This window comes from Anser brachyrhynchus (genome assembly GCF_964034855.1).
Source record: "Anser brachyrhynchus genome assembly, chromosome: 8".
In the NCBI taxonomy this organism is placed as follows: domain Eukaryota; kingdom Metazoa; phylum Chordata; class Aves; order Anseriformes; family Anatidae; genus Anser; species Anser brachyrhynchus.
Genome location: NC_137702.1, coordinates 17,848,870 through 17,874,344, shown reverse-complemented (window position 1 = coordinate 17,874,344; position 25,475 = coordinate 17,848,870). Strand labels below are relative to the sequence as shown.

At 41.2% G+C, this 25,475-nt stretch overlaps 2 protein-coding genes across 3 annotated transcripts in view; one reads left to right on the top strand and one right to left on the bottom strand.

The window, feature by feature from the left end:
• Positions 1 to 2,743, bottom strand: part of PLA2G4A (phospholipase A2 group IVA) — a 116,517-nt gene extending 113,774 nt beyond the window's left edge. The window contains exon 1 of one of the 2 annotated variants that reach the window (XM_080603563.1): positions 2,602 to 2,743. The gene's annotated coding sequence lies outside the window, so the exon portion shown is untranslated. The remainder of the gene's footprint in view (positions 1 to 2,601) is intronic. The other variant, XM_080603564.1, reaches the window with a different exon arrangement.
• Positions 2,744 to 3,108: 365 nt separating this feature from the next.
• Positions 3,109 to 11,223, top strand: PTGS2 (prostaglandin-endoperoxide synthase 2). Its single transcript, XM_080603576.1, has 10 exons — positions 3,109 to 3,253; positions 4,002 to 4,118; positions 4,227 to 4,370; positions 4,856 to 4,999; positions 5,305 to 5,486; positions 6,278 to 6,361; positions 6,537 to 6,783; positions 7,797 to 8,083; positions 8,218 to 8,365; positions 8,519 to 11,223. Exons 1-10 carry the CDS (start codon positions 3,202 to 3,204, stop codon positions 8,923 to 8,925), a joined length of 1,812 nt encoding a protein of 603 aa, XP_080459702.1. The 5' UTR covers positions 3,109 to 3,201; the 3' UTR covers positions 8,926 to 11,223.
• Positions 11,224 to 25,475: the final 14,252 nt, after the last annotated feature.

Genomic DNA, 25,475 nt, shown 5'->3' with positions numbered 1-25,475 from the left:
TTAAAAAGCTTAAGTTCTTAGACCGTATGGAATGAGAGGGCAGATAGAAAACAGACAAGCAAAAAGGCATTAAAAAACTATTCTTAATATTTGATTCCTAACCCAATTTAGGGAGGTGATTTATGATCGTATGTGGCAATATTATAAACACCCAATGTTTACTACTTCTATTTTTTTTTCCAGCAAATTGGTTGAGCTCATTTCTGTGACACACACGGCCGTGTAGTTAGTTCCTCACCGTGGAAGCCCACAGGGCCTTGTCATTCCCATGCATCTTATGGCAAAGTCATCTTCTAACATCTCTTTTGACAGCACAATATAATCTGCTAGTGCAGGTATTTGTATTTGTAGCCATTTTGAATAGCTACAGTTTGAAATTTTGGAAGAACAAAAATTCAAATTATGCATCTCTATTTTTATAGTGAAGTTACTTATTTTTTTCTGTCTTTTATTTAATTTTCTAATGACAGCTTCACCTTATGAAGTTTGGTTACAAAACAGCACTGTATATGGCTTGGATTGTAAATGATTGACTTGCTAGAGCTTAATCTGAAAATAAGGTACCATCTAAATGGCAGAAAGAACAAGAACTAGCTGTGGGTCATCATTTATCATGTCATGCAATAGGAAACAAACATCCAGCAGAAGGGGGCAGTACTATTCAGTGAATCCTACTGCATTCAGACACCTTCTTCTTTAAATAGAGCTGTCAAAAATAGGTCAGGTGGGGTTCTACCTACCAATATGGGGCAAAAATCTACATTATCTTATACTCCACTATGTATATAATTATGACGTAATTTCCATGGGTAGTTGTTAAGAAACACCTCAGAATGGCAAAGCTGAAATTCACTTCATGGGTGCAAATATCCCCAATGAGAAACAAAGCCTTTCCTAATTTTTCCCACTGAACCATAGCTACAGATAAAATGAATGAAAATAACTGGAGGGGGAAATGATGCTTTGAAAACTTGCAAGGAAGACACACAATGGGCAAAATCTCCCGATCCGCCTCCCTGACACAGAAACGCCATGCTGGGAAAATCATTCTTCCCGGATCAATGGAACTTGCTCTAGATTTTCAGGAGCCAGGGCAAAAAATGGAACAGCACCAAGGCAGGGATACGTTTTCCCCTTTGCCACCCTTCTGGTGGCATTACTAAGGTTACTACAGATGGCTGTGTCTCTTCCAGTGTTTTCCTGAGACCTGGCCTAAAAGAACCAATAAACTGACCTCAGCAAAGAGGAGTGAATTCAATACATATTCTATATGCATTCCTCAACCTTTCATATGCAACTTGGAATGGAAACAGAAACAAGGGAATCACAGCCTCCAGATGTTTCGGCTGAAGTAAAAATGTTGAGGAAGAAAATGTTGAGGTTGAGGAAGCTAGTACGTTCCAGTGATTGCTTTCATCTGGAGCAGAGGATATTTAAAACAACTATCGTTAAAGTAAAAATAATGGTGTTTTTTGTGTTTTTTTTTTCAATGAGAGTTTGAATGTTAAAAAAAAATAGAGAATTTGTTAGTTGGGGCAGAAAATCTCCACCTGGTGGTGAGTCTTGACACAGCAACATAACCTATTTTTAAGGATAAATCCCATTCCAGCACATGACCTTGATTACAGGCAATCCTAAAACAATACGTGAGGGTGAAGGGCAGCCTTCGGAAAAACAGCAATATCCAATCCCCCTGATTTTCCATCATCTTGCTTCAATGCGTGAGAGGAGCTGAAGGATCCTTTCAATTGCACCACAGCCACCAGCTGCACAAATGACCTTTCCCAGCGGAAATCAGACCTAACGACAGCCCATGCTTCACCACGTGCCCTGTCCAAGAAGCATCAACACCATGCCTGCAGCCCAGGCTGCCCTCCTCCCTCCAGCCTACATCTGCAGGGGGTAGGGTGGAAGGCGAAGAAGTGCTCATCGGTTTGGCAGCTGCGACAAACGCCCCTTGCCAAGGACAAGTGTCCTCTCCTGAAACTGAAGTTCTACTCCGTTTGCACGTCGTTTACTTCTAATAAATCAAAACTTTACTCAACATAAGTTGCCCTTATCCCCAGGGTTCTCCAGATCCCTGGAGTAATGTTTTATCATTTCAGAGAGAATTCTCTAGCACACAACTCATTCAGTTTTCCCCTAAACATTGCTGGTTCTACACCTTAGACATACTTTCTGCATTTACAGCTTCCTACACATTTATTAAAAAGTAACACCTCTCTCATCTGACATTTTCTTACAAAGCCTTGTAAGACACAATAGGAACAGTGTAAAACGGAAACAAAATCTACAAAGCCAGACCCTCGATCTACGGAGTTGCCCCTTTGTACACCCTGAACATCACCCGTGCTTTGCAGCTGGTCAGTCTGGCTCCTGATGCGGGAGCAGAAGATCCCCGTCTCACACCTGAGAAGCTGAACCGCCCTTGCACAACCTGTACGAAGTCGTGACTTGCACCCAGCTACCACAGATGCACATACGTGCTGCTGGCAGCCAGGAGTGTGACCAAGACCAGTAGTGTGCTATCTGCATATATATATACACGCATGTATGTGTGTCTGTGAGCACAGAAATTAAAGTTAAAATCAAAATACACACCTTTTGCTATGCCAGAAGAATCATGCAATTATGGATTTTCGTGCCCCTCTCCAGAACATCCAGGATGGCCTATTACTGTGCACACAAATTTTTCACTAACCGCGACACGCCTGGGCCCGGCCAGGTGCAGGAGGCGTTTTGGAAACCGGGCTTGGAAATGGGTGCGCTGGGGGCCTCGGGACCGCGGGCCGCAGGAGGGAGGCGGGGCCCACGGGCAGCGGGAGGCCCCTGACGGCCAGGAGCAGGCTCCCGTCGGGCAAGAGGCCCCTGCCGGGCAGCTGGAGGCTCCCGTCGGGCAGCAGGACGGTCCCTGCCGGGCAGCAGGACGGCTCCTCCCAGCCGGGCCCGGCCCGACCCGGCCGTCCCCTCCCCTGCCGGCCCTCAGCCCGGGGTCGGCCCAGCGGCAGGCGGCGGGGCGGGGCCGAAAAATTCCCAATTTCGTGACTTTGCGGCAGCCCGCGGGGAGTGAAGGAGGGGTGACTCACGGCGCCCGGGATAAATAGGCGGGTGCTCACCTGGGAGCAGCACTGGGTCCTCGGCGCTGAGCATCCGCAGAGCCCGACCAGCACCAGCACCAGCACCACGGAGCCCCGCCGGGATATGATCCTGCCCTGCGCACTGGTCCTCGCTCTCCTGGCTGCCGGCCACGCAGGTGAGACCCGACCCGTGCCGTCCCGACCCGTCCCGACCCAACCCGACCCGTCCCGTACTGACCCGTCCCGTCCCGTCCCGTCCCGTACCGACCCAACCCGACCCGACCCGACCCGTCCCGTCCCGTCCCGACCCGTCCCCGCCGGGCCGGCAGCAGCCGGGGAGGCGGCTGCGGTGGCGCGGGTGAAAGCGGCGCGCAGCGGGCCCCGAGGGGCGCGGCGGCGGCAGCGGGGCCGGGCAGGGGGCGGCCGTGAGGGGCCGGCGGCGGGCGGCGGGCGGCCGGCAGGGGCCCGCATCCTGGCCCCGCTGTCCTGGGCGTCTAAGGAGCTTCCGAGGGGCTCCGCTGCGCTTGAGGCCTAGGGGTGGTCACGGGGTGTAGGTTTCCAGGTGGAAATCCGGAACGGTTTTCATTATTATTTTTTTTTATCTTGTACTTTTTGTTGGTTTCTAGAATACTTTAGTATGGTAGGAAGGATGTCAGGCCTCCACTGACCTGTGTGAGGTAGCACAAATGCTCTTGAGAAGCTCGTCGCAGTCCACACTGTCGAATTCCTAGTTTTTGTCGTTAGCTGTTACCCATAGCTGTCTAAAGTCTAGTGTGAGTGCGTACTCATTCTGTTGACATCCCAGTGAATATTAAACTTCAGGGCACTCTCAACCTACATCCAGAAACTTCACTCAGTGTGGTGAGAACAGTGATCTAGGTATAAAAGACACTATTTTAATCGGAGTATTTGATTTTGTTCTAGCCAATCCTTGCTGCTCAAACCCATGTCAGAACAGAGGAGTATGCATGACAACAGGATTTGACCAGTATGAATGTGACTGCACAAGGACAGGATATTATGGGGAAAATTGTACAACACGTAAGTATCTTGGATCCATTCTCATGGAAATGAACTTTGAGAATTCAATTGCAGAATTGTAGGCTATTCTTAATAGCTAACTTACGATCTTTCCATCTGTGCTCACAGCGGAATTCTTCACATGGCTGAAACTGACATTGAAACCTACGCCAAATACTGTCCACTACATTCTCACCCACTTCAAAGGAGTCTGGAACATCATCAACAACATCCCCTTCTTACGAGATACTATTATGAGATATGTATTGACGTGTAAGTATAAGTTCACCCTTCTCATACCCTTAACTGGCAGGAGCTACTTGTAGGACTCCAGAATACTCTACTTGATCAGTTTATTCATGAAGTAGCAAGCTAAAATGTACTAAGATAAAAACACTCTAAACAAAACTTAAGATTTCAGCGTATTGCACACTTGATGTGAAATGTGCTTTCAGACAGAAATGCATTTTGCTCTCATCACTGATAAAATCTAGGTTTTTGCTAGCATATAGCATAAATTGAGCCATTTTGTGCGAATTTCAATAGTTGGATCCAATTGCTAATTCAGAACCTATTCCTGTTATTCAGCAACCGCCAGTTACTGAAGTTAAATGGGATTATATGTATGGAATTTGTCGATGCAACTGCTGGCAAAATATATGGAAACAATCTGGCCATGTGACTTACTTCATGAGACTAAGAGGTATAGTTTTAAAATAAAAACAAATACATATATTTTTCTTTTTTGTCTCTTCCAGCAAGATCACATTTGATTGACAGCCCACCAACTTACAATAGTGACTATAATTACAAAAACTGGGAAGCTTATTCCAATCTTTCCTATTACACAAGAAGCCTTCCCCCAGTAGGACGTGACTGTCCGACACCAATGGGTGTTAAAGGTAAGGAATAAAACAGATGCATAACTTTCTTTTCTAGGAATTCCTATTTATCTTTTTGTCTTAGAAAACACCAACAGGCAAGCTTGTCTACAACCTTTTAACAGTGTAATTGACTTTGAGAATAACCATGTATAGCATATTGTGTAATGACCTTAAAGATAACCATTCTGGTGTTCGTTGTTGAATCTTGCATTAATAAGTTGAAAATAGTAAGTCTGTTTTGTTGTTAGGAACAAAATTAAGTATTAACCATAGCAGTCTTGAACATCTCACTTTACTATAAGCAGATTTTCTTTTCCTCGTAGGTAAGAAAGAGCTCCCAGATTCAAAGCTGATTGTGGAGAAGTTTTTGCTGCGGAAAAAATTTATTCCTGACCCACAAGGCACAAATGTGATGTTCACATTCTTTGCCCAACACTTCACTCATCAATTCTTTAAGACAGACCACAAGAAAGGACCTGGTTTCACTAAAGCTCTTGGCCATGGGGTAAGATCATAGCTCTGTAACTCGAACACAGCATTTAGCTCTTAGGAGCTACTAACCAGCTAGAATGATACCTTACAGGTAGTCAGAGTGCACAAAGACTAGTACATATACCATTCAACATGCCCTGCAACAAATCAGGAAGTCATGGAAGGGGGAAGGCAAAACTCTGGTGACTGAATAGCATCTCACATAATTCTCTTTAAAAGCTCTGTACAGTGAGGGCTATGACTTTTTTTCCCCCCCCCCCAGGAATCTGCTTTTGCTAAATATGTTAGGTCTAATGAGTATCTAGAACTACCCTGTTGGACTCTTTCCATCAGTTGCAGAGATACTTTACGGTATCTCATGTGTGCTGCTAATTGAAGAGACTTAATTAAAAAGAACTTCAAAAGCAAATTTGAATTTTAAGATCTTTATCTACAAAGCAGACAGCCTTTGGATAAAGAATTTTTCAATATGAATGTTGTGTGTATGTCTAAAACAGAAAGCTGTAAAATGTTTGTGTATATAAAGAGCTGCCTGCATAATAAAAAGCTGCTGACACTCTAAACAGAGTCCTCTTAAATTGCCAGTCCAATTTAAAAACTTACACAGTGATTGCTCCAGTTGCCAGGAAATAATTTGGCTTCATCTTAAATATCATTGTGTGATACTTATATGGTAACAATATCATAATTAAAAGGTAAACATTTAAGGGATGAACTCGTATTGGCATCCACAGAAGTAGGACCTATCCTAAAATAGCAAAAAATGTAGCTTGTCTTCATGTTCCAAATGCTTTTATTTTACAGGTTGACTTGAATCACATTTATGGAGAGACTCTGGAGAGACAGCTTAAACTGAGACTTCTCAAGGATGGAAAGCTAAAATACCAGGTATGTCTTATCTTCCCGCCTTTTTATTAGGTGACATATTTCTTAAAATTAGTGCTCTGCTTGCAGTGTTGCTTGCTTTAAGTTAGCGCTAACAGAGTCAATACATCGTAACTCATAAGCATCATAGCTTATGACTCTCTTCTTTCTCCCTTCCTCCTGTGTCCCTCCTTGGCAGATGATCGATGGGGAAATGTATCCACCCACAGTGAAGGACACTCAGGCAGAGATGATCTACCCTCCTCATGTTCCTGAACACTTGCAGTTTTCTGTCGGGCAGGAGGTGTTTGGTTTGGTCCCAGGTTTAATGATGTATGCTACAATATGGCTGAGAGAACACAATCGGGTCTGTGACATCCTGAAACAGGAGCATCCAGAGTGGGATGATGAGCAGTTATTCCAAACTACTAGACTCATATTGATAGGTGAGTGTCACTTCTACTACGTGCAATTCAAATGTTCCGTTGAGCTTGATGCTTCTACCTGTGATGTACTGCAGCTGCAGTAGATCTAGTAAGAGGAAAAACTGTTACTTAATTGGTGTATGAGGGCGTAAGTCTGAGCCTTCATGACCTGTCACTGGAATTACATTAAAATACAGCTGCCTCCTGCTATGTTAAATACCAAAACTGAAGAAAATTGAGTCAAGAGATACTTAATTCCGTTATTTAAGGGAAACAGAACTGAAAGCAGTGAAAAGATGGGAAGCCAAGATTTGTTTCTCAGAGAGGAGGCCTGTGAGGCTAGATGACCTCAGTTGCTCCCAGAGATTTTTTTCTTTTTTTCCTCTTCTGGGGTTGGGTCAGTTCAGGTATGCTTTAAGATGGGCTGTGGTTAAGTCTAAAGTTCAGAAAGCTACATAAAATGTTATTCTACATACTTCTCCTGTCTAATTGTCTGCTAAGTGGTATTTCATCTGTTAATGTTGACACATACCAAGTTTAGAAAGACTGTGCCCAAATCGTGGATGAAACAGTAAACCAAGAAAAGAATATTGTTTTAAGCAGCTCAGAAGCTGAGAGGTTGCTTTCAGATACTAGCTTTCTTTATTATCCCCTACCTCTGTCCTAGATAGTATATTATAACCAAGCACCATGTTGATGCTAATGTATGCTTTTCTGCAAATTCTGTGGAAAATAAATGTAAGTGTAGCTTGAGGGGACCAGAGTGAAGGAAGCTATAAGGTGAAAAAAAGTTTGTCTGCCGCAGCCAAAAACTTGGGCTCTTAAGTACTGTTCTACCCCCTACTTTTGGTCACATAAAATACATGAATCTTTCTCTGTACTATTAGAGAATGCTGAGGAGTGTTTGCTATCCTGATCCCTATAGTATTTTTTCCAGAAAAGTTTAGAAATGGCATGTTATCTCAGAGATAGGGTTCCCCAGTGTTTCTCAGGGAATCAGTACCAATATTGTGTCCTTTTTCCTTCTCCAACAGGAGAGACAATCAAGATTGTTATTGAAGATTACGTGCAACACTTGAGTGGCTACCACTTCAAACTCAAGTTCGATCCTGAGCTTCTGTTCAACCAGCGATTCCAATACCAGAACCGAATTGCAGCTGAATTCAATACCCTGTACCATTGGCACCCACTTCTGCCTGACACTTTTCAAATACATGACCAGGAGTACACTTTCCAGCAGTTCCTCTACAACAACTCTATAATGCTGGAACATGGCCTTTCCCATATGGTGAAATCTTTCTCCAAGCAAAGTGCTGGCAGGGTAGGTACTTTCTCAAGTTAACAATTTGGGGGTTGCACCAGGGGTGCAGTAAATCTATCCAAAACTATATAAAGGCACAACTTCCTCATAACTTTTATCTGGAGATCTTATTACTTTTCATCTTTACTGAATAGGTTGCTGGTGGAAAAAATGTTCCTGCTGCAGTACAGAAAGTAGCAAAGGCTTCAATTGACCAAAGCAGACAAATGAGATACCAGTCCTTGAATGAGTACAGGAAACGCTTCATGTTGAAACCATTTAAATCGTTTGAAGAACTTACAGGTAACAGTTTTTAATCCTTCTTCATAAACGAGTGCCCTTGTCTTTAAAGTGGCTAACAGAAGCCTTCAATCCTGTTTCTGAACTTCAGCAGGATGGTGTTGCCATGAAAACAGGATTTTTCCACTTACTGTGTTTATTCATCAATAATTACAGGAGAAAAAGAAATGGCTGCTGAACTGGAAGAACTTTATGGAGACATAGATGCTATGGAGCTGTATCCAGGCCTCCTTGTAGAAAAGCCACGACCAGGTGCCATCTTTGGCGAAACAATGGTAGAAATTGGCGCACCATTCTCTCTGAAAGGACTGATGGGAAATGCTATCTGTTCCCCAGAGTACTGGAAGCCGAGCACCTTTGGTGGAAAAGTGGGATTTGAAATAATCAATACTGCCTCCTTACAGAAGCTCATCTGCAACAATGTGAAAGGCTGTCCTTTCACTGCTTTCCACGTCTTAAATCCTGAACCCACGGAGGCAACTATTAATGTTAGTACCTCAAACACAGCAATGGAAGATATCAACCCCACACTACTACTGAAAGAGCGATCTGCTGAGTTATAAAATATTCATCTATTTATTTATTTATATAAATTATTTTATTTATAGCTTAAAGTTAAAAAAAAAAAAAACTTTTGCATCTTCACTTTGGGGGTTACCCTAGATTCCTTACTCAGGTAAGGCTTCCACTTACAAAAGGGATTTTCTGTGTTTCAGCTCTACAGCAGTGAATCCCTTGTTTAAAATCTTCTGTAACAGAACTACGTATTCCAAAGTGGATGAAGGTTCCAATTTTTATTTTGTGTTTTGTATTTGTTTTAATATGTGACAACAGGTGTTGTGTTTTGTCTTGTGTAGGTCACAGAACACTACAAAAGCAAGTTGTTGCTTAAGCTTGAAAACAGGTCATCAAACTAAAAATACAAGAAAATTTGACTTAATGAAAACTGCCAGAAAAGATTCTGAATTCCATATGAGCACTCCAAAATTAACAAATACATGTTTATAAGACTTTCTTATTTTTGTAAAGTCAGAAAATGCGTTGCATTGATCAATGATACTACCTCTCCCTCATTGCAAATAAGGCACTTTGCACAGTAACTTGCATGTTTGTGGGTGTTTGGTTTTTTCATTGTTTTTTTTGTAAATCTGTCCTTGCTTAGGGCATTAGGGCATTATACTGTTTTTTGTTTTTTTCGTGTTTTTTTTTTAATTTAATTATTTAAAGAAAATAGAACTAGTCTGAGATGCTTCTTGTTTTTGAAGCATATATAACAGAAGTATTATTTATGTAAGAAGATGACAGTAATCGTACTGAGCTTAGAAATGACTATCAGGCTGAAATACAAGGCTGCTTGGCAGCAGCCAATGCATCTTATTTTGCAAGTTTGGGGAGGTCTTAAACTTAGTCCAAAGTATTAGTGTTTTTTTGTTGTTGTTGTTGTTTGATTTTTTTTTTTTCATAGCTGTTGTTCTCTGGTCTACTTGATAATATAAATTTTAATCTGTCACTTTAAGGACAAATGGACAGTACAGTTTTAGTTAAGAACATGACTATAGTATAGGTTTGTTACCCAAATTGAGATTATTGGGGAATAATAAAAACTGGGAAGCTATGTAAACATATGCAGCACTGATTGAGCAAAACCTCAAGGAAACAAGACTTTGTTAGCTTAGGTCATATATACACAATCCATAGTCATGAATTAGAGCTCTATTTGTTTGATTGGGGGGGATGCTAATGTTTTATTTATAGATTATAAACAGAGGCATTTTAAATGAGTAGCTTAAGCTTAACAAAAACTGGCTAGTTAGCACAAAATGTCCTAAACATGTCTCCTGATCCAGCACTAAAATTTCTAGCCTCATATGGGCACATAAAAAGTTACACAGGATCTTGTACCAGCACTTAAACCTTTGCATGTAAGGGTATCTTTTTTTAATTTCTAGAGAGGAAATATAGAAGATGATCTTCCCATAAAAACAGCTGGGGAACTATAGGTAAAAAGAATGTCACTTCAGACTGGAGTAGAGCAGCAACCTGGTATTCTGTGCCCCCACACAAAATTCCTTGACTACTTGTGGAAAAGGACTTGAGTTTATGTTACATCTGAATCTCTCAAACATTTGTAGAGGCTTGTGTTGTAATGGCTATGGTAGTAGAATAGCTTGACTTGTGACTTCTTTGTTTCTATGGATTTGTTTGAAAACACTGATTACCTTCTGCAGAGTAAATTTGTAACCATTAGTGCAATTAGCTGACTCCAGATCTCCTATAACAATCAACCAATGACTGATTTGAGATGGTCTTTGGTATAAACGCTTCGGAGAAGGAAGGGCATTTTGTTTTGTTTCTCCATTTGAGGCACAAAGAAGGGAGAAACTTCAATAACCTTGTACAAAAATGTTGTCAGGACCGTATATTCTAATACGAGAGAACTATTTGGTCATCGGCTAAACATGCAGTCATTCAGATTATCTTTGGAACACGTCAGAGCACCTTTCTACCATTAACAAAGAAAACTGCTTGGCTTAAAGTCAAAGAGGGACAAGTCTGGACAGATTTAGTTATTTTGGGGTAGGTAAAATGGAATTTGTGAGAAAAAGTTTATGTCAGCTGAGTTGCTCTAAGCTGCTTTGGAAAGGAATCATGTTCACTGTGCATTTTGTACTCTGAAGCCACATTTCACTTGTCTGTGACCCAGCCTGCTGGGTTTGGCTGGGTTCAAGTTGCACATGATAAATATGTGTTTGAAATTATTTATTTAAAATTCTGTGAATTATTTTTCACTTTATTTTTGTAGGACAAGAATGTTTTTAAAATGCAGTTGCTTATATAAATAAATTGAAAACGTTACCTCAGTAGGCTCCTGTGATTGCAACTTTGTATTAAACAATTTTCTCGTTTTATTTTCCATTCATGATTAAATGAGTAATCTTAGGGATTTACCAAAAATGGGCAAAGATAGCTTTTAAATTCTAAATCCTGAATTCTCTCTCTTATCCCCAAATCAAGGTGCCTATAACTCAAATCATCCAAATATAGTTATTTTTCTCTTCTGCCACTGCTGAAAAGGGACTTCATTATGAAATCCATGGAGAACTCACCATGCTGCATGCCAGCAATGCTCTCTTGAGTGCCTGAGCATTTTGGAGGGAAGGTACATTGTTGACGTCAAATAACACCGTGCTGGTTTAACCAACCTCCCTTTACTGCTATTGAGTACTAAAATGTTCGAAGCAAGAATAGTTCATATGTGTTTCCCTTCAAGCTTAGCTTGAAAGTGGAAACTACTTTGGAATACTAGCAGCAATTAGACAGGCTCTTTGCAGTTGTGCATATTTTCATCTATGGTATTTTGCCACTGTTGTGAGACAGCAATTTCTGTCTGCAAACAGATGAGGCTAAATCAACTGTGACAGCCACTTCATGGACAGTATTGACCATTTGTCTTCCCTCTCTACAAGGGCCCAGATTCGCTCTTTTTTTTTTTTTCCTAGCAAAGTTATCTTTGACTATCTTGACTAACTTTGCAAAGAATGATGCAAGGTGAAAAGGTGGGCTGTGGGGCTGGGACAAAAGGAGTGTTTCCATTAATAAAAACCCAGAGACGGGATTCCCATGAGTTGGTGTAACGTGTTTCTACCCTTCAAAGAATATCCAGGTGCCACCCAACCTCTCCCTTGGATTTTCATCTCCAGAAAGGAAAGGGGAAAGCTGTGAAAGAGATAACTAAGGAGACTGAGTACCTTGTACTGCCTCAGTTAACTCCTACCACCTCTGCCCAGCCACTGACCAAATGCTACCTCCAGCACCAACTATCATCCCGCTGTTGACCATCTCTCCCATCCCAATAGTGTCAGTGTCCTCTCATGGCCACTTTCTAGGGACCAAATGTCCTTCATCCAGTCACCTTCCTTCCAGTCACTCAAAATCTTTTTGGTTCAAGGTTTAGCCCAAAGACCCACAGGTCCATATGCCCATATGACAGTCCTCCTGCCTTTACTCTGTAGTTTTTCATCTCCACTGGTGTGTAGTTCCCTTATACTCCTACCGTACCCAGGCATCTAAAAACCTCTGTTAACCCTCTCCAACTTAAAACTCAGTCCTAATCACTTCAGCCCCAAAACCACAATGTCTTGAGGGCCCCTCCAAAAACATCACTCCAGTCTCTCTCCTGGCCACACATGGAGGCTGTGTGAATGTAGACATATACAGACCTTGTATGAGGAATGTGGTTTATTTTTCTTTAATAGCCAGTTAACTCTGTGATTTTATTCATTTCCGGCACATTTATTTGGGCTTTCTGATGTGAGGGGAGAAAATACTTTACCCCCCTGCCCAAGGGGGATGTGGTTGCTGCCAGTCACCTCAGGGAGAGGCCAGCTCTGACTGCTCCTGCGGGTAACCCATGGTCCCTCTCACGCAAGTGTTTGCTCTAGCTCAATTAAACACTGAAGCGCTTTGGTGCAGCTGGTGAGAGTGAGCACACCCCGTCCCAGAAGGGCCCGCGGCCATGTCTCGCGGGCAGGCTCCTGGAAGGCGGCTGCTCTGACTCAGCGCAAGGCAGGGTTTCAAGCCAGTCCCATGGCTTCAGTTGAGCACTCCAAAAAATAAAGCATGTGATAGAAGGGAAGCAAAGGCAAAACTATTGGCATCTTGGGTAAAAAAATACAGAAATGGCATTTGTTTGGGGCTCAAAAAATGCATTTAGTCAATCCTAAACATTTCTGGGGTGTTAGTTCAATTGTGTTGGTGAGGAAAAATAATTAAATTATTGTGTGTCTCCCCAAGCAAAATACTCAAAAGAGTGATTCCTGAGACCCAGAGGTGAGAAAATTGCCCACCAGCCCTGCTAACGCTGTCACCCACAATGCAACAAGCATGCTCTGAAGGGAGTGGCATGACATGGCACCTCATGGGACCAAGTGAGCATGGACGATGCCTGTCCCTTCGGAGGGCAACGACAGGCCACAACTACAGTTGGGGCGGTGGGACACTCTGTGGGGAGGTGCAGCAGCAAGAGCATGCCAGCAAAGTTTTCCACAGATAAGGTGTTTCTGTGACTGCTGTCCTAGTTAGGGAAGGGCCTGTCCAGATGGATTCGGTACATGATGGATGAGACAGCTCAATCATGGAGGAGCTCCTCCTTTCCTCTGAGCAGAGGCATGTCCCAATGATACAAGAGACAAGAATGTTCCCCAAAGGAAACCTGCCCTCAGAAATACTTGCTCTCCAGACTGGCTTAAGGTAACTGTTTCACCCAAGGCAACGCTGAAGAGGAGAGAGGAAGCGAAAGGGTCAATATCTGAACTGTACCCTTGGAGGTACGGCTCCCTCAAGGAGCACTAGAGAGGAATGCTTTTGTGAGCAGGTCACCATATGTGATCGCCTTCACTGAGGGCTTTGGCCATACGTCATTTGCTCGCTTGCCAGCTGCGTAAGAGCTCTTTATGGGCGCTGAGTCTGAGCCCCTTGGGCATCTGACCAGGTTTATTACTTCTGATACACTCGCTGGAGGTGCACTGACCTTCACGCTGGAGCATGAATTCTCCCAAGGCAGCTGCTTTACACCCTGCCACACATTACCTGCATTTCAAGAGACATTTGTAGCACAAGTGACTTCTGCTTTACTAAAAAATAACCTTTTGGTTTCAGCACAATCCATTAAAAAAATCATCAGGTAGTTTGTCCAACCCGTAGGAAGGATGTGAACGAGAGAGTAGACGCAGGCAGAGGAGCCAGTTCTGATAGGGGGACTGATATCCTTTCTTTTTCTTTGCATGTTCTACTGACTTTGGTGAGCAGCGCTGGAAAAGCATTTTGCAAAGACATGCTGTTTTATTTGGAAGACCAGAAAAAAAAATAATAATCTGCATGATGCAAGGATATATACTGGGCAGAAAAGCCATAGCTCTGTGCAATAAATATGGAAACAGAGGTGAGTAGAAAAATCCTAACTTTTTTGCTAAAAGACACACAAAGAGCCTAAAAGCATGCAAGGCAGAAATGCAGTAGCATCACAGGAAACATTGCACTGAGAAAAAAACACTCCTTGGCAAGAGCTGAGTGCTCATCTTCCTTTCATTGGAGCTCCAGTTTGGAAATAATGTTATACTTTGATGTAGCATGATTGGTCCAGACATTTAAATTAATATTGACAATCAAAAAAAGTCACTACATTCCACATCTGCAGTTCAGGAATGAGACTAACAAGAAACTAGATGTCAAGAAAGAGAAGAAGGGAAGGGGTAGCACAAGGAGTTTTCAAATTTACCTTCCTGGGATTTTTTTCTGGCTGTAAAACACGAGACTACAGTGAAAGTCTCAGCATTCCCTTATAGCCACTATTAAGATCTTTACCTGTCTTGAGAAACCAAACAGTTGGATGTGGCCTGGGCAAGTCAAGAGCTGACCACCATCAGAACAGGGACAATTACTACAGATCATGAGATCTCACTGGTTTATCATTGGGCTTGCCCCATGCTGGTTCCTCAGTGCTGGGCAAGCTAAGACACTTTATCCAGTACGTATTAGTCATCAGACAAAAAAACAAAACATAAAACTCCTAATTTGTGGGAAGGAGGCAAATAATGTCCAAAACATATACTTTGAAACCAATCTGTTGCATACCACTTCAGTATCTGGTCTGTAGCAGGGTACATCTACAGAAACTCGCTCTGACTTTCATATCTAATTTTTCAGGCCACCTCACTCTGTCGCCATTGTCTGTATGCTATTCAAGCACATAATGAAAATACTGGGCAATTTTTTTTTACATAAGGGCTTCAATCAGAATTGCACTGGGGTGCCTGTAGATTTTTATGCCATCTATCAAAACTGGGGGTGATTAAATGTTTTCACTTCAAAAAAAATAGGAAACAGAGATCTCAGAAAGATTAAAATATAAGGAAAGTATCTGTTTTCCTTTACTTTTTAGTTTTGGTCACAAAAAAAGAAAATAGAGTTTGAAAGATTTTTAAAGAAGAAAAAAAATCCACTTGTTAATGAAAAATAAGGGGACTTAACAATTTTTTCAAAATTGGAAATATATCACATCTTCTAACCAACTGTAATCCTAGTATCTTTTTTATATTAATTAATAGCTGTTTCAAGAAAAACACTGAAAATGTGTCACATAACTATGAGCATGCTGCTTTCAAGAGCCTCTGTTCTTTACTTAATACACTAGCAAAGTATTAGTTCATGCTTCTGTCTAAGGATAAAAACAATGTACTCAAAAAGTAAAGGAGGATCCTGTGGAAAATGCATTCTTGCTTTGCACTCTATTTTTTCATGGTAACCAGGTGTAGCTCATTACTTTAGGCTTACACAGTAGTGGATATAGGTGTGTGCAAGCATCCTTGTTCAAACCTGCCCTGCTGACAAGCAATTTTAACACCCATTCATTTTCTGCAAAATGACTGCATTTGTAGTAGACCTTTCTATGAGAGCACGTGAAACTTTTTACCCTTTTCTTGCCCTAAAAGTGGGCAAAGGGACAGAACCAACTGAAAGCAGTGTCCATCACACTGAGCATCGTGGGCAGATGGTTGTCAGTGGGAGAAGGCATGTTCCCCAATCAGCACATTGCCTTGTCTTGCTTTCCACTATAGCATGAAGGTCTACCCAAAGAAAATATTTTCATAAGCATTCATCAAGGAGACATTGTATACATTTTGCCTAGTGTAACACTGTAATGCATGACTACTAATGAGGATATTTCTGAATTTATGCTGGCAGGTCTTCAAAAATAGGTGAGACCAAGACCCCAAGAAGTCAAACGGCTTGTGTAAAAACCCAGCCAAGCATTTGTTCTGAATGATTTTAAGCCTTGAAAAGCTTCAGTGAGCTGTGACAGAGGAAAAAAAACATGGCTAAAAGCAGCAACTTCAATTCCAGGTATGTTCTCGAGCAGCATCAAAACCTTACCCTGAGAATTGACACAACTTGATACCCTTTCAGTTGTGGCTATGAAGCCTGTTGCCTAGACAATATTAATTAATCCTGCTTAACAAATAATGGCAGAGTTGCTAAGTGGCAGTCACAGGTAATAGCTAAAATAAAAATGTGTTGAGCTTGTTCAGCTGTGAAATACTATTTCTTACATAAGATTATGATGTAACTTTGATGATCTGATCATATCTTAGAGGAGCAGTTAAAAAGGTATTATTTCCTCTGAGGCAGGGAAATAGAGTCCATTCCATGTAAATCAGGCTCAGATCTTATAATGCAGAGAATTTCAGTGGAAGCAGAAAAAATGCATTTCCAAATTGGAAATGGACTTAATTTTCTCAGTGTCAAATAAATGGATAGAATTTCAGACAAAAATTCAGTAGAATTTCTGACAAATTCAGCACTTTTTTTTTTTTTTTTTTGCCACGGAACAATAAAACCAGCTTCTTTTCACTGTTTTTTTGTTGAAACTTTTCAGTGTTCGTCATTATAACTGACCCATTTTAACTGGTAAGCAACAGATTTCCTAACGTGACAATAAATTGTGACAATAAATGCAACAGATTTCCTAATGTGACAACAAATTAGTAGGTTCTTTTACAGATCAGACAAAAGATATAAAATAATCCAAAATGTAACCTGACATTACTGTACAGTAAATGATCTTGGATATTCTCAATAATCTTCAGTCTATATCAGATTTTAATTTTTCATTAAACTATAAAGGGTCTCTGACACTCAGTAGGAGAATTCCAGGCTTCTACAGGCCCATAGGGAAACTGAAGAGTCACCGCACTGGGCCACCTCAGCCCTTGCAAGTGTACCTACCCAGCCCTGCTACGTCAAATCAGAGACTTGAGGGCAACCAGCAGCATCGGGCAACCAGGGAGCTGCCAGCACGAAACTAAGGGCAGGAACCTGCAAAGGAACAGCAGTAGCTATTTTTGGAAAGTGGGCCCATGGGTCAGCTGCTTAAATTTGGATTTATAAGAGTTTGCTCAAATTATTTATATGAGCACTTAATTCTCTAGCAGAAAATAAATCTGAATTAAATACTATTTTAAAATTATCCCATAACCAACAGTTGTTTAGTGTGAACTTTTTGTCTTTATTTCCAACACAGCTGTTGGGTTGTTTTGGGAGGATTTTGAAATATGCAGATAATTTCAGTCTTTATGTAATTCAGAAGCGGAAGAGCTATCTGAGTTTGCTTTCAAAATCAGGAAACAGAGCATGAAGATTTTTCCCCTAATATCTGCTGTTTGTACTGTTTAACCTCTGAGAAACAAAACTCTGTAACCCTGCTTTCTACTAAATGCCTCTACACACAGTGGTCATCCCTTTCTACATGTTATAGCTACAGTCACCTTAGTTTGATACCTTTTCAGACTGCCACAATATTTGAAACTGAGATCACAAGTGAAGAGTTCCTAGGCCACCTAGGCCACCTCTTCTTCACAGAATCATAGAATCACAGAATATCCCAAGCTGGCAGGAACCCATAAGGATCATCGAGTCCAACTCCTGGCACCACACAGGTCTACCCAAAAATTCAGACCATGTGACTGAGAGCACAGTCCAAATGCTTCTTAAACTCCAACAGGCTTGGTGTCTTCAATACAGTTATTTTTGGATTTGCAGAGTAATCAAGAGTCAGGACTTCCTCAGTGCCTGTTAATGAGGTTGCTACATAGTATGGCAGATCTCACCATTATGCTTTTTTGAGGGTCCTGTGGGAGGAGTTTAGTGCTTTCCTTTTTTTTTTTTTTTTTTTTTTTTTTCTTTTAAGTTGCATTGTTGTAACAGATTCTGATTGCACTTGAACAAGTTGCAAGGGCTTCAGTCCGTAGGCATTGGTCCTTGGGAACGGAGACAGGAACCACCAATGCCAGTACAAAGCCCAGCATGGCTCAACTGTTCAAATGGCACAACACTTCAAGGTGCTGCTGCTTTATTTACTTTCCAAATTTCCTTCTGGACTGAAGTTCATAAGCCCCTCTCCTTTTGGAGCACACCCCGGGACTGCAGCCTTCTGCAGCAGTTCGTCGCCTGTATCACCAGACCTGCACTCCTTCCTAAAGCAGCTGGTTCGGACATGCAGCATCGCACTCTGACACACTAACTTTATTTATTTATTTATTTATTAATAGTGATTATTTTGAAACACGTTGAAGTACTCCAATTACCATTCCTCCTCAATATTTCCTTGCCATGCCCTACCCTCCATCTGGTCTGACTAGTCTGCTGCCTCCCCGGGGGGCAGATTTTTGTTTTCTCCTGGGGGACGGGACAGGCGTGGAGGAGGGAAACATCTATTTCCAGCATATTCTTTTAGAATACACTGTTGACTGATGCTTTGAGCCTTTTAGCACAAAAAGATGTTATCCTGGAAACCATCAGAGACAAAATAGAAAACAAAACCTATTTACTTAGGGTAGGTCCTTTAAGGAGCAGAAGAAGCATGAAAGGTGTGCAGAAATTCTGTAGTGATTACAAGATCTCTCAAGACTTCTCTACGCTCACCTCACTGGAAAAAAAATGCTGGAAATCCACTAACTGAATTTGCAATCAGCAACCTTAGGAAGTGAGAATCTGTGAGGCTGCATTTATGGATGGCCATCTGATTTATATAATGTTGTCAGTAGAGGAAAAAACAGGTCTTTTTTTCCACATCAGTACTGTGATCATTTATACCACTGAAGACCCTATGCTTACCTAGGCCTAGTTAAATACCATGCAAAAATCCCACAGAAAAACTCTTTCCCCCCAGCAGAAGTAACTTCCAGAACAGGCTTGGCAAGCCCTGGCCATAAGCACATCTCCTGCAATGACCCCAGTAAAACACTGAAGATAAGTGACAACCTCAATTTTATATATACTTGTGCTTTAATCTGCATTTCCTCCTTCAGTCATATATGGTTGTTCTTATCCATCACTATTTTCCATGAGATGCAGGGGAAACACCAGCTTCATCCCAAGCTAGCTGGGGATCAGAAGCTTTCCTGCTGGCCTGGTCTCCAGCTCATGTTCTCAGGCCAGGAGGATCCAGGACGTTCACATTATCATCCCTCTGCGAGGCACGTGCTCCATTTGCTTTTCACACAAATGAAAGACAAATGAGGGAATGGGTAAAATACTGTACTGAAGTTTCAACTAGTTCTTCCACAATCTGAAGAAAGAAAATGGAATTTTTCCTTGTTTAGAGGAAAATCTATGGAGCATGTGAGCACCCCACCACGAGTGCCAAGTTAATATCTCCCATAACTACAAAACTAATGTCAAAGCATTTAACTAAAAATGGGACTTCAAAAAGCAACTATGGCTTAGCAGAGCCAGGGATTTCTGTATCTACAATATTTTGGTACTTCTGAAAGCATCTCTGGAGATATTTTGATAGTGATGTTGACAGCAATCATTCAGGGCTCCCCCACAGAGCCAGCAAGAGCTTTGTATCACATAGTAAGTAGGTACCAAACACATAAGGCTTTTCAGATCAAAATATCACTTCAAACAAGATACAGAAGAAGTAAGAGCAGATAATGGCTCATCAGCCAAGATAAATGATCTCTCAGACTAAATTTTAAAAGCAACAACAGAACAAAAATAATCAAACCTTCCATTTCTTAAAAGAAAGTTTTGTGAATAGAGAATTAAAATCCCCCAGATTCCTCTTTGGGGAAGATGATTTCATCTTGAAAGTGACTCCCTCAGTCATACTCAGTTGCAAATATTTCTTAGAACTCTCTTTAAACCTTTTATGCAAACAGCAAGCATTTACCACGATCCTCTTAAAAATTTCCTTATTCAACAGCTGGCTCCACAACACCAGCTATTGCATCAGATTTGACATTGGTGAAATTGCACATGCTTTGCATAAATTTCTGCTGCAAATATCATATGCAAAGTTTATGTCCTTTACTAGAAGAAGGGACAGCTATTTTAGCAGTACTTCCAGTCTCCATCTTCAGTATGGTGCAATGGAAAGATAGATACAAAGCCATTGCTATCCTTAATTTGTTAGGCAACTGAAAAGTCAACACAAGTTATTAAATGTAAAACAGCACCTTGGGACTCTCAGTACAATGAAACAATTTGAAACACTTTTCTATAACTCAATATCAGATTTAGAAATTAATTTTGAAAAACAGAAAGTCTTATCTGCATCTCCTGACTTTACAAAAATGGACAGGGAAGCTTACTAGAAAAAGTTCCCATGACATTTCTATCACTTCTGCTTTCAGTCATAGTAAGATACTAAAGAGCAGCCCATAACACAGATTTTTTACTCCTCTCCCCCTTACAGACCAGGCACTGGAGGATAGACTGAGGAAGTATTTGCTTCAGCACCTTCATAAGTGTTGGTTTGAGAAAAGATTAGATTTTGAGAGAAAAGATATACTATCCCCAAGCACATAAAAAATGTTTGCTCATTCTCAATAACTACAAAATTTACTGGGACAACTGGAAGCCAGAAAAAAAGATGTAAATTTTCTTAAGTGTCTAATAATTTTTATTTATTTGCCTCTAGCTCCATTTCCACAGGAAGTCCCTTCCTTCAGAAAATAAGTTACATTACTTTATGATTCAGTGCATGAATGGGTAGGCAGCATGGGAGATTATGAATAAGATTCCATATTATTAAATGGTCATAAATGCACCCACTTGAATAAGGCTTTGAAAGAGCAATCCGTCATCAGATTTTAGACTAGTCTAGATTTGCATGACTTGCATAAAGCCAGCCCCACCTTCAAGTTCACAACCATTCTCAATTCTTCTCAAATCAGGTCAACTTCTCCTTACTCCACTGTTGCTGTCAAATCGAAAAGAACTTAATTATTAAATGAAAGCTTTTGGTTCCTTCACAATATCCCCTTCTCATTTCCCGACCACAATCCCTGTTTCTTGTAAGCCTTAGGGCACAGATTCTAACGTGATAAGAAATAGTAAAGTGCACCTACTTGAAAAATGAGTTGCATAAGTAATCTTTTCTGAACATTTTGCTTTCTAGCTTACTTTATTCAGCCATTTTTAACAGTTTAAATTTAGCTAAAATCCTGCAGTTTCTTCTTTTACCTGCAGTGAGTAACTGTCCCAGCTTTTGTTCTCCTTTACAGAGAGGAGAAAATTCACATAAATTTAACAACCCAGTAAGGATTGAAGCCAAAGGTGAATGTAGTTTTTTGTTCAGCACTGGCCTGCTGGTAAACCAGTCCTTGATGTAAGCAGTGTGGAAATTTGTGTTTTTTCCACTTTTGTTTTCTATTTTCCAGAGAAAGCTGATATAATCCAGACTGGTCTAACCATGTCAAAGTCATGTTTGTTATCAGGTGGTGAAGATGACCACCTGGAGTCTTCTACAGGGGTTCAGGGGTCAGGCTTGCTATCTTGACTGCTGGCACTCTTACCTGCAAGTCTCACAGCACACTGCAGAAGACTTTGGTGTCAGCTGCACAGAGTGACCATGACACACTTTGTACATTAGAATAATGAAGACTCTTTTCTTTTTAGTGAAATGGAAAGACATCCTTCATGAGTAATAGAAAGTTATCTAGGAACTCAGCTTTTGTTTGAAGTACTTATAGCCACGGAGCACCTCCTTTACATATGTCATATTATTATTTAGAGGATAGGCATTTTGTATGTGCTTGGCTGGAATTAAAACCCTTATGTTAATGCTCACTTAACAGAATAACTGCTTAAATTTAATAGACCAGCAGATGTTGTCAGATTATTTTTGAGGTATGTTGGTATTGCAACTAGCAGTGACTTGGGCAAATGCTTTGTGCATAAATTGAGATGCAAAAAACAATGAACTCAATTAGCAGTTGTGGGATCACAGGATTACTTGGGTTGGAAGGGACCTCCAGAGCCTGCTGGTCCCACCTCCAACTCAAAGCAAGGGCAGCTCTGGGGTCAGACCGAGAGTCTCAGTCCATGTCAGGTTTGACTAAGGTGCACCTATTTCTCAGGACTGTGTGTGCCTTTATTTCTACCATAAAAAATATTACCCTGCCGTAAAGGTTGTTCCAGTCTTCAAATCTATTTTTAACATGGGATATGATGACCACTCCTAATAGAAGGGGAGAAGGCAAATGAACCACAGGTGAGAAATTTAGGTTTAAACAAAGATTACAATCAGAAATGACTTCAGTGAAATCTGGCCATTGAACCAGAGATCCTCAGCAGACATTATGCAAGATCTCATGTATATGTGCATTTTTGCATACATACCTGCATGGTATAGACGTTATCCCACAAGCAGGAGTGTGCATTCATGTGTGGCAAATGCAGCAACACACAAAGGATCGGAGGTGGCACAAGTGGTGGGGCAAAACTGATGTCTGATTCTTAAGCTATATAGTGTTCTTTACTGCCCTGGTAAAACAATATCAGTTGCAAAACCAGTTTAATTATCTTCTATTTATTGCATTGTGAGGTAAAAACTGGTGTGCATCATTGAATCTAATTGTAGAAGCTATAATAAACATCTTCAAGTTTTAGTCTTGGTAATTTGGAATAGGGTATGACTAGGGAATGTTGTAAGGAATAAAGTAAAGTTTATGTTTAAAAGAAATATAAACCTGTTAAGATAAAGAAATTAATATTATGGAAATATATGGCTTTGACTCTGCTCCACTATGATATCAGAAGTCAAAACAGGTAAAATGAAATCTATTTTTAAAATATATATTAATATTAACTGAGATCCATAATGAGAAAAAGTCTGTGAAAGGGTAGAGCTAAGGTTTCCTCAGTTGAACTTAACACTTAGATAAGCAACACAGCATTTAACTCTCAATCACTTTTTAAAAAATATTTTCAATCTATATAAAACACTTAAATCATTAGCCAAGTTTTAATTCCCTGCCACACCATTAACATAGCCCTTAAATGAAGAAGAACTATTTGCAGAAAAAATAATCAAGCCATTCTTTTCAGACATGGTAGGCCGCAGCCAATGCTACAGAAATTCACTTACATTTTTTTTCAAACTTTTCCTGGCCTTTTCTTGATCTCATACAAAACCACCTTTAACTGGAAGTTTATTTTGCTTAATAATATTAAGTGTGTTGAGTGGACTCCTGAGTAAGAATTGGACTTGTGAAGCCACATTCATTCAGAAATGGGAGACACTCCTCCCCTTCCCTAGAAAATATGAGGTTGTTTTCATCTCATTTCTTCGTATTCTGGGAAGAGAGGAAATGTTTCCGGATGGAAATTTTTGGACAAATCTGTCTTTTGTTAGAACTTTATATTTTCATGGAATCAAGCCAATTTCAACTAAACTGTCCTTGGGAAATATTTCTCAGGTCTAGCAAGAAATTTCTGGTCAAAACACAGCTGAGACCTCCCCTCTTTGCCCTATCTTTTGGATAATGTAGACATTTCCTCTTTTATGGGTGCTCTCAGACAAGTGTTCAGGATATGTTTTTGTAATGCCTTCATCTTCCTGGTGAAGGCATTAACTACCAGTATGATCGCTGTCACAGGATCACTAATTCCTTCCTTGTTTTTCATTTAGTTGCTAACTGGCTCAGGAAGATAGCAGGCAAGTGGACAAACATTGCTTTTATTCTTCCGATGAACAGACTTACCTTCTCATGCTGCTATTTAACATCAATAAATACTAAGAGCACCTGGAGCCTTTCTTTCTGAGAGCAAACCACCGCACTGTGGAGGTCTTCAAGACCCACCTGGTTCATCTCAGCTTTCCCCCCCCCCCCCCTTCCCTACCCTTTGTGACCAGCTACAAATGGCTCTAGGAGTGTTGGGGGGCAGGGAAACACGGCAGGCTGCCAAGCCCGGCTCACCCACCTCCCGAGGGGAGACGTGCCCTTGAACAGAAGAGCCGAGAGCCATGTCTGGAGCTAAGTGACACTCACGTCAGTTTTGTAAGAGGTCAGGGAAATTTTTGGAAAAAAAAAAAAAAAAAGGCTATGAATGTCATAGAAGGAAAGCCTGTAATACAGTTATTAGGGCCAATTGGCTGAGACAGCATTGTCTGGACAGGACAGCGTACTCCCAGACCCATTATGCTCTAAAAAGAAGCGCTCTGGCCAAAATCAGACTGCACCACTTGAATAACGTTTCTTAAATTATCATAGAAAAAAGATGTTTAAAACAGTATGTGTAAGTTATTAGGGGTATGGAAGCCTAAGCAAAGGCTAGAGACATTTTATACTGCCTTCAGGTGAACTGGTATAAGGGGAAAGCTCTTAAAATTCATTATACAGGCAAAATAGTCATGGCCAAGCACAAAAAGCTATGCTGAAAGCAGAGTAAAAGTGCTTCTGGGAAGAAAAACAAATATATTTAAATTAACTAGGTTAAAAAAAGAAAAAAAAAAAGAAAAGAAAAGGCATTTGTTTTTTCTAGACAATTATGGTAGCCTTTCTTACACAGAGTTATGAAAGATACAGTTAAGTGACCTGTCAGCTGTTTATACCAAACCCAGTTTAGCCATATGCAGCACATCTGACACAGTTTAGGGCACAAGATCAGGATCCGAGCAGCACAAGCTTACGCAGGTCACCACGTCCTCCTCCTCCCCTTGTCCCCAGGATCCTGGTGGAAAACAAAGAACTGAAGTGCCACGAGGTCAGACCCGTCCTGTGCCGACACTGTCCAAACACAGAGCAAAGCTCCCCTGCCGTGCAGCAGCAACGAAGGGGACCTGATAATATTTGTTCAACAGCAAGTGGAGGCTGCCTCAGGAGGAAATGATTTCAGAGGTATGAGAAACTTGGGAATACAAACCAAAAAAGCCCTTCTACATGAGGCCGTGGTCCTTGGCACTGCCACCATGGAGTGACAGTGATGCCACAGTGTCATGGTGGGAGGCCACAGTCAGAGGTCACAGCAGCATCACAATGCGCATGACGATCGCCCCAGCAAACCCACGGTATAAGGGGATCTGCACCACCTTCTATACACATCTCATAGGACATCCAGTACCGGACAGCAAGTTGAGCCTACCTGCCCAAGGGTCAGGCAACAGGCACGTGTGGTCCAGGGAACACAGTGAGAACCAGAAAAGAGACCTGCAGCATGCCACCTCATAGCAGTGCAGCTGATCTCAGCAGCCATTAGCAGCTCACAGTGCACCTGACAGCCTAACCACAGAACATGTGTGGATTTAAATTAAATTTGAATCACA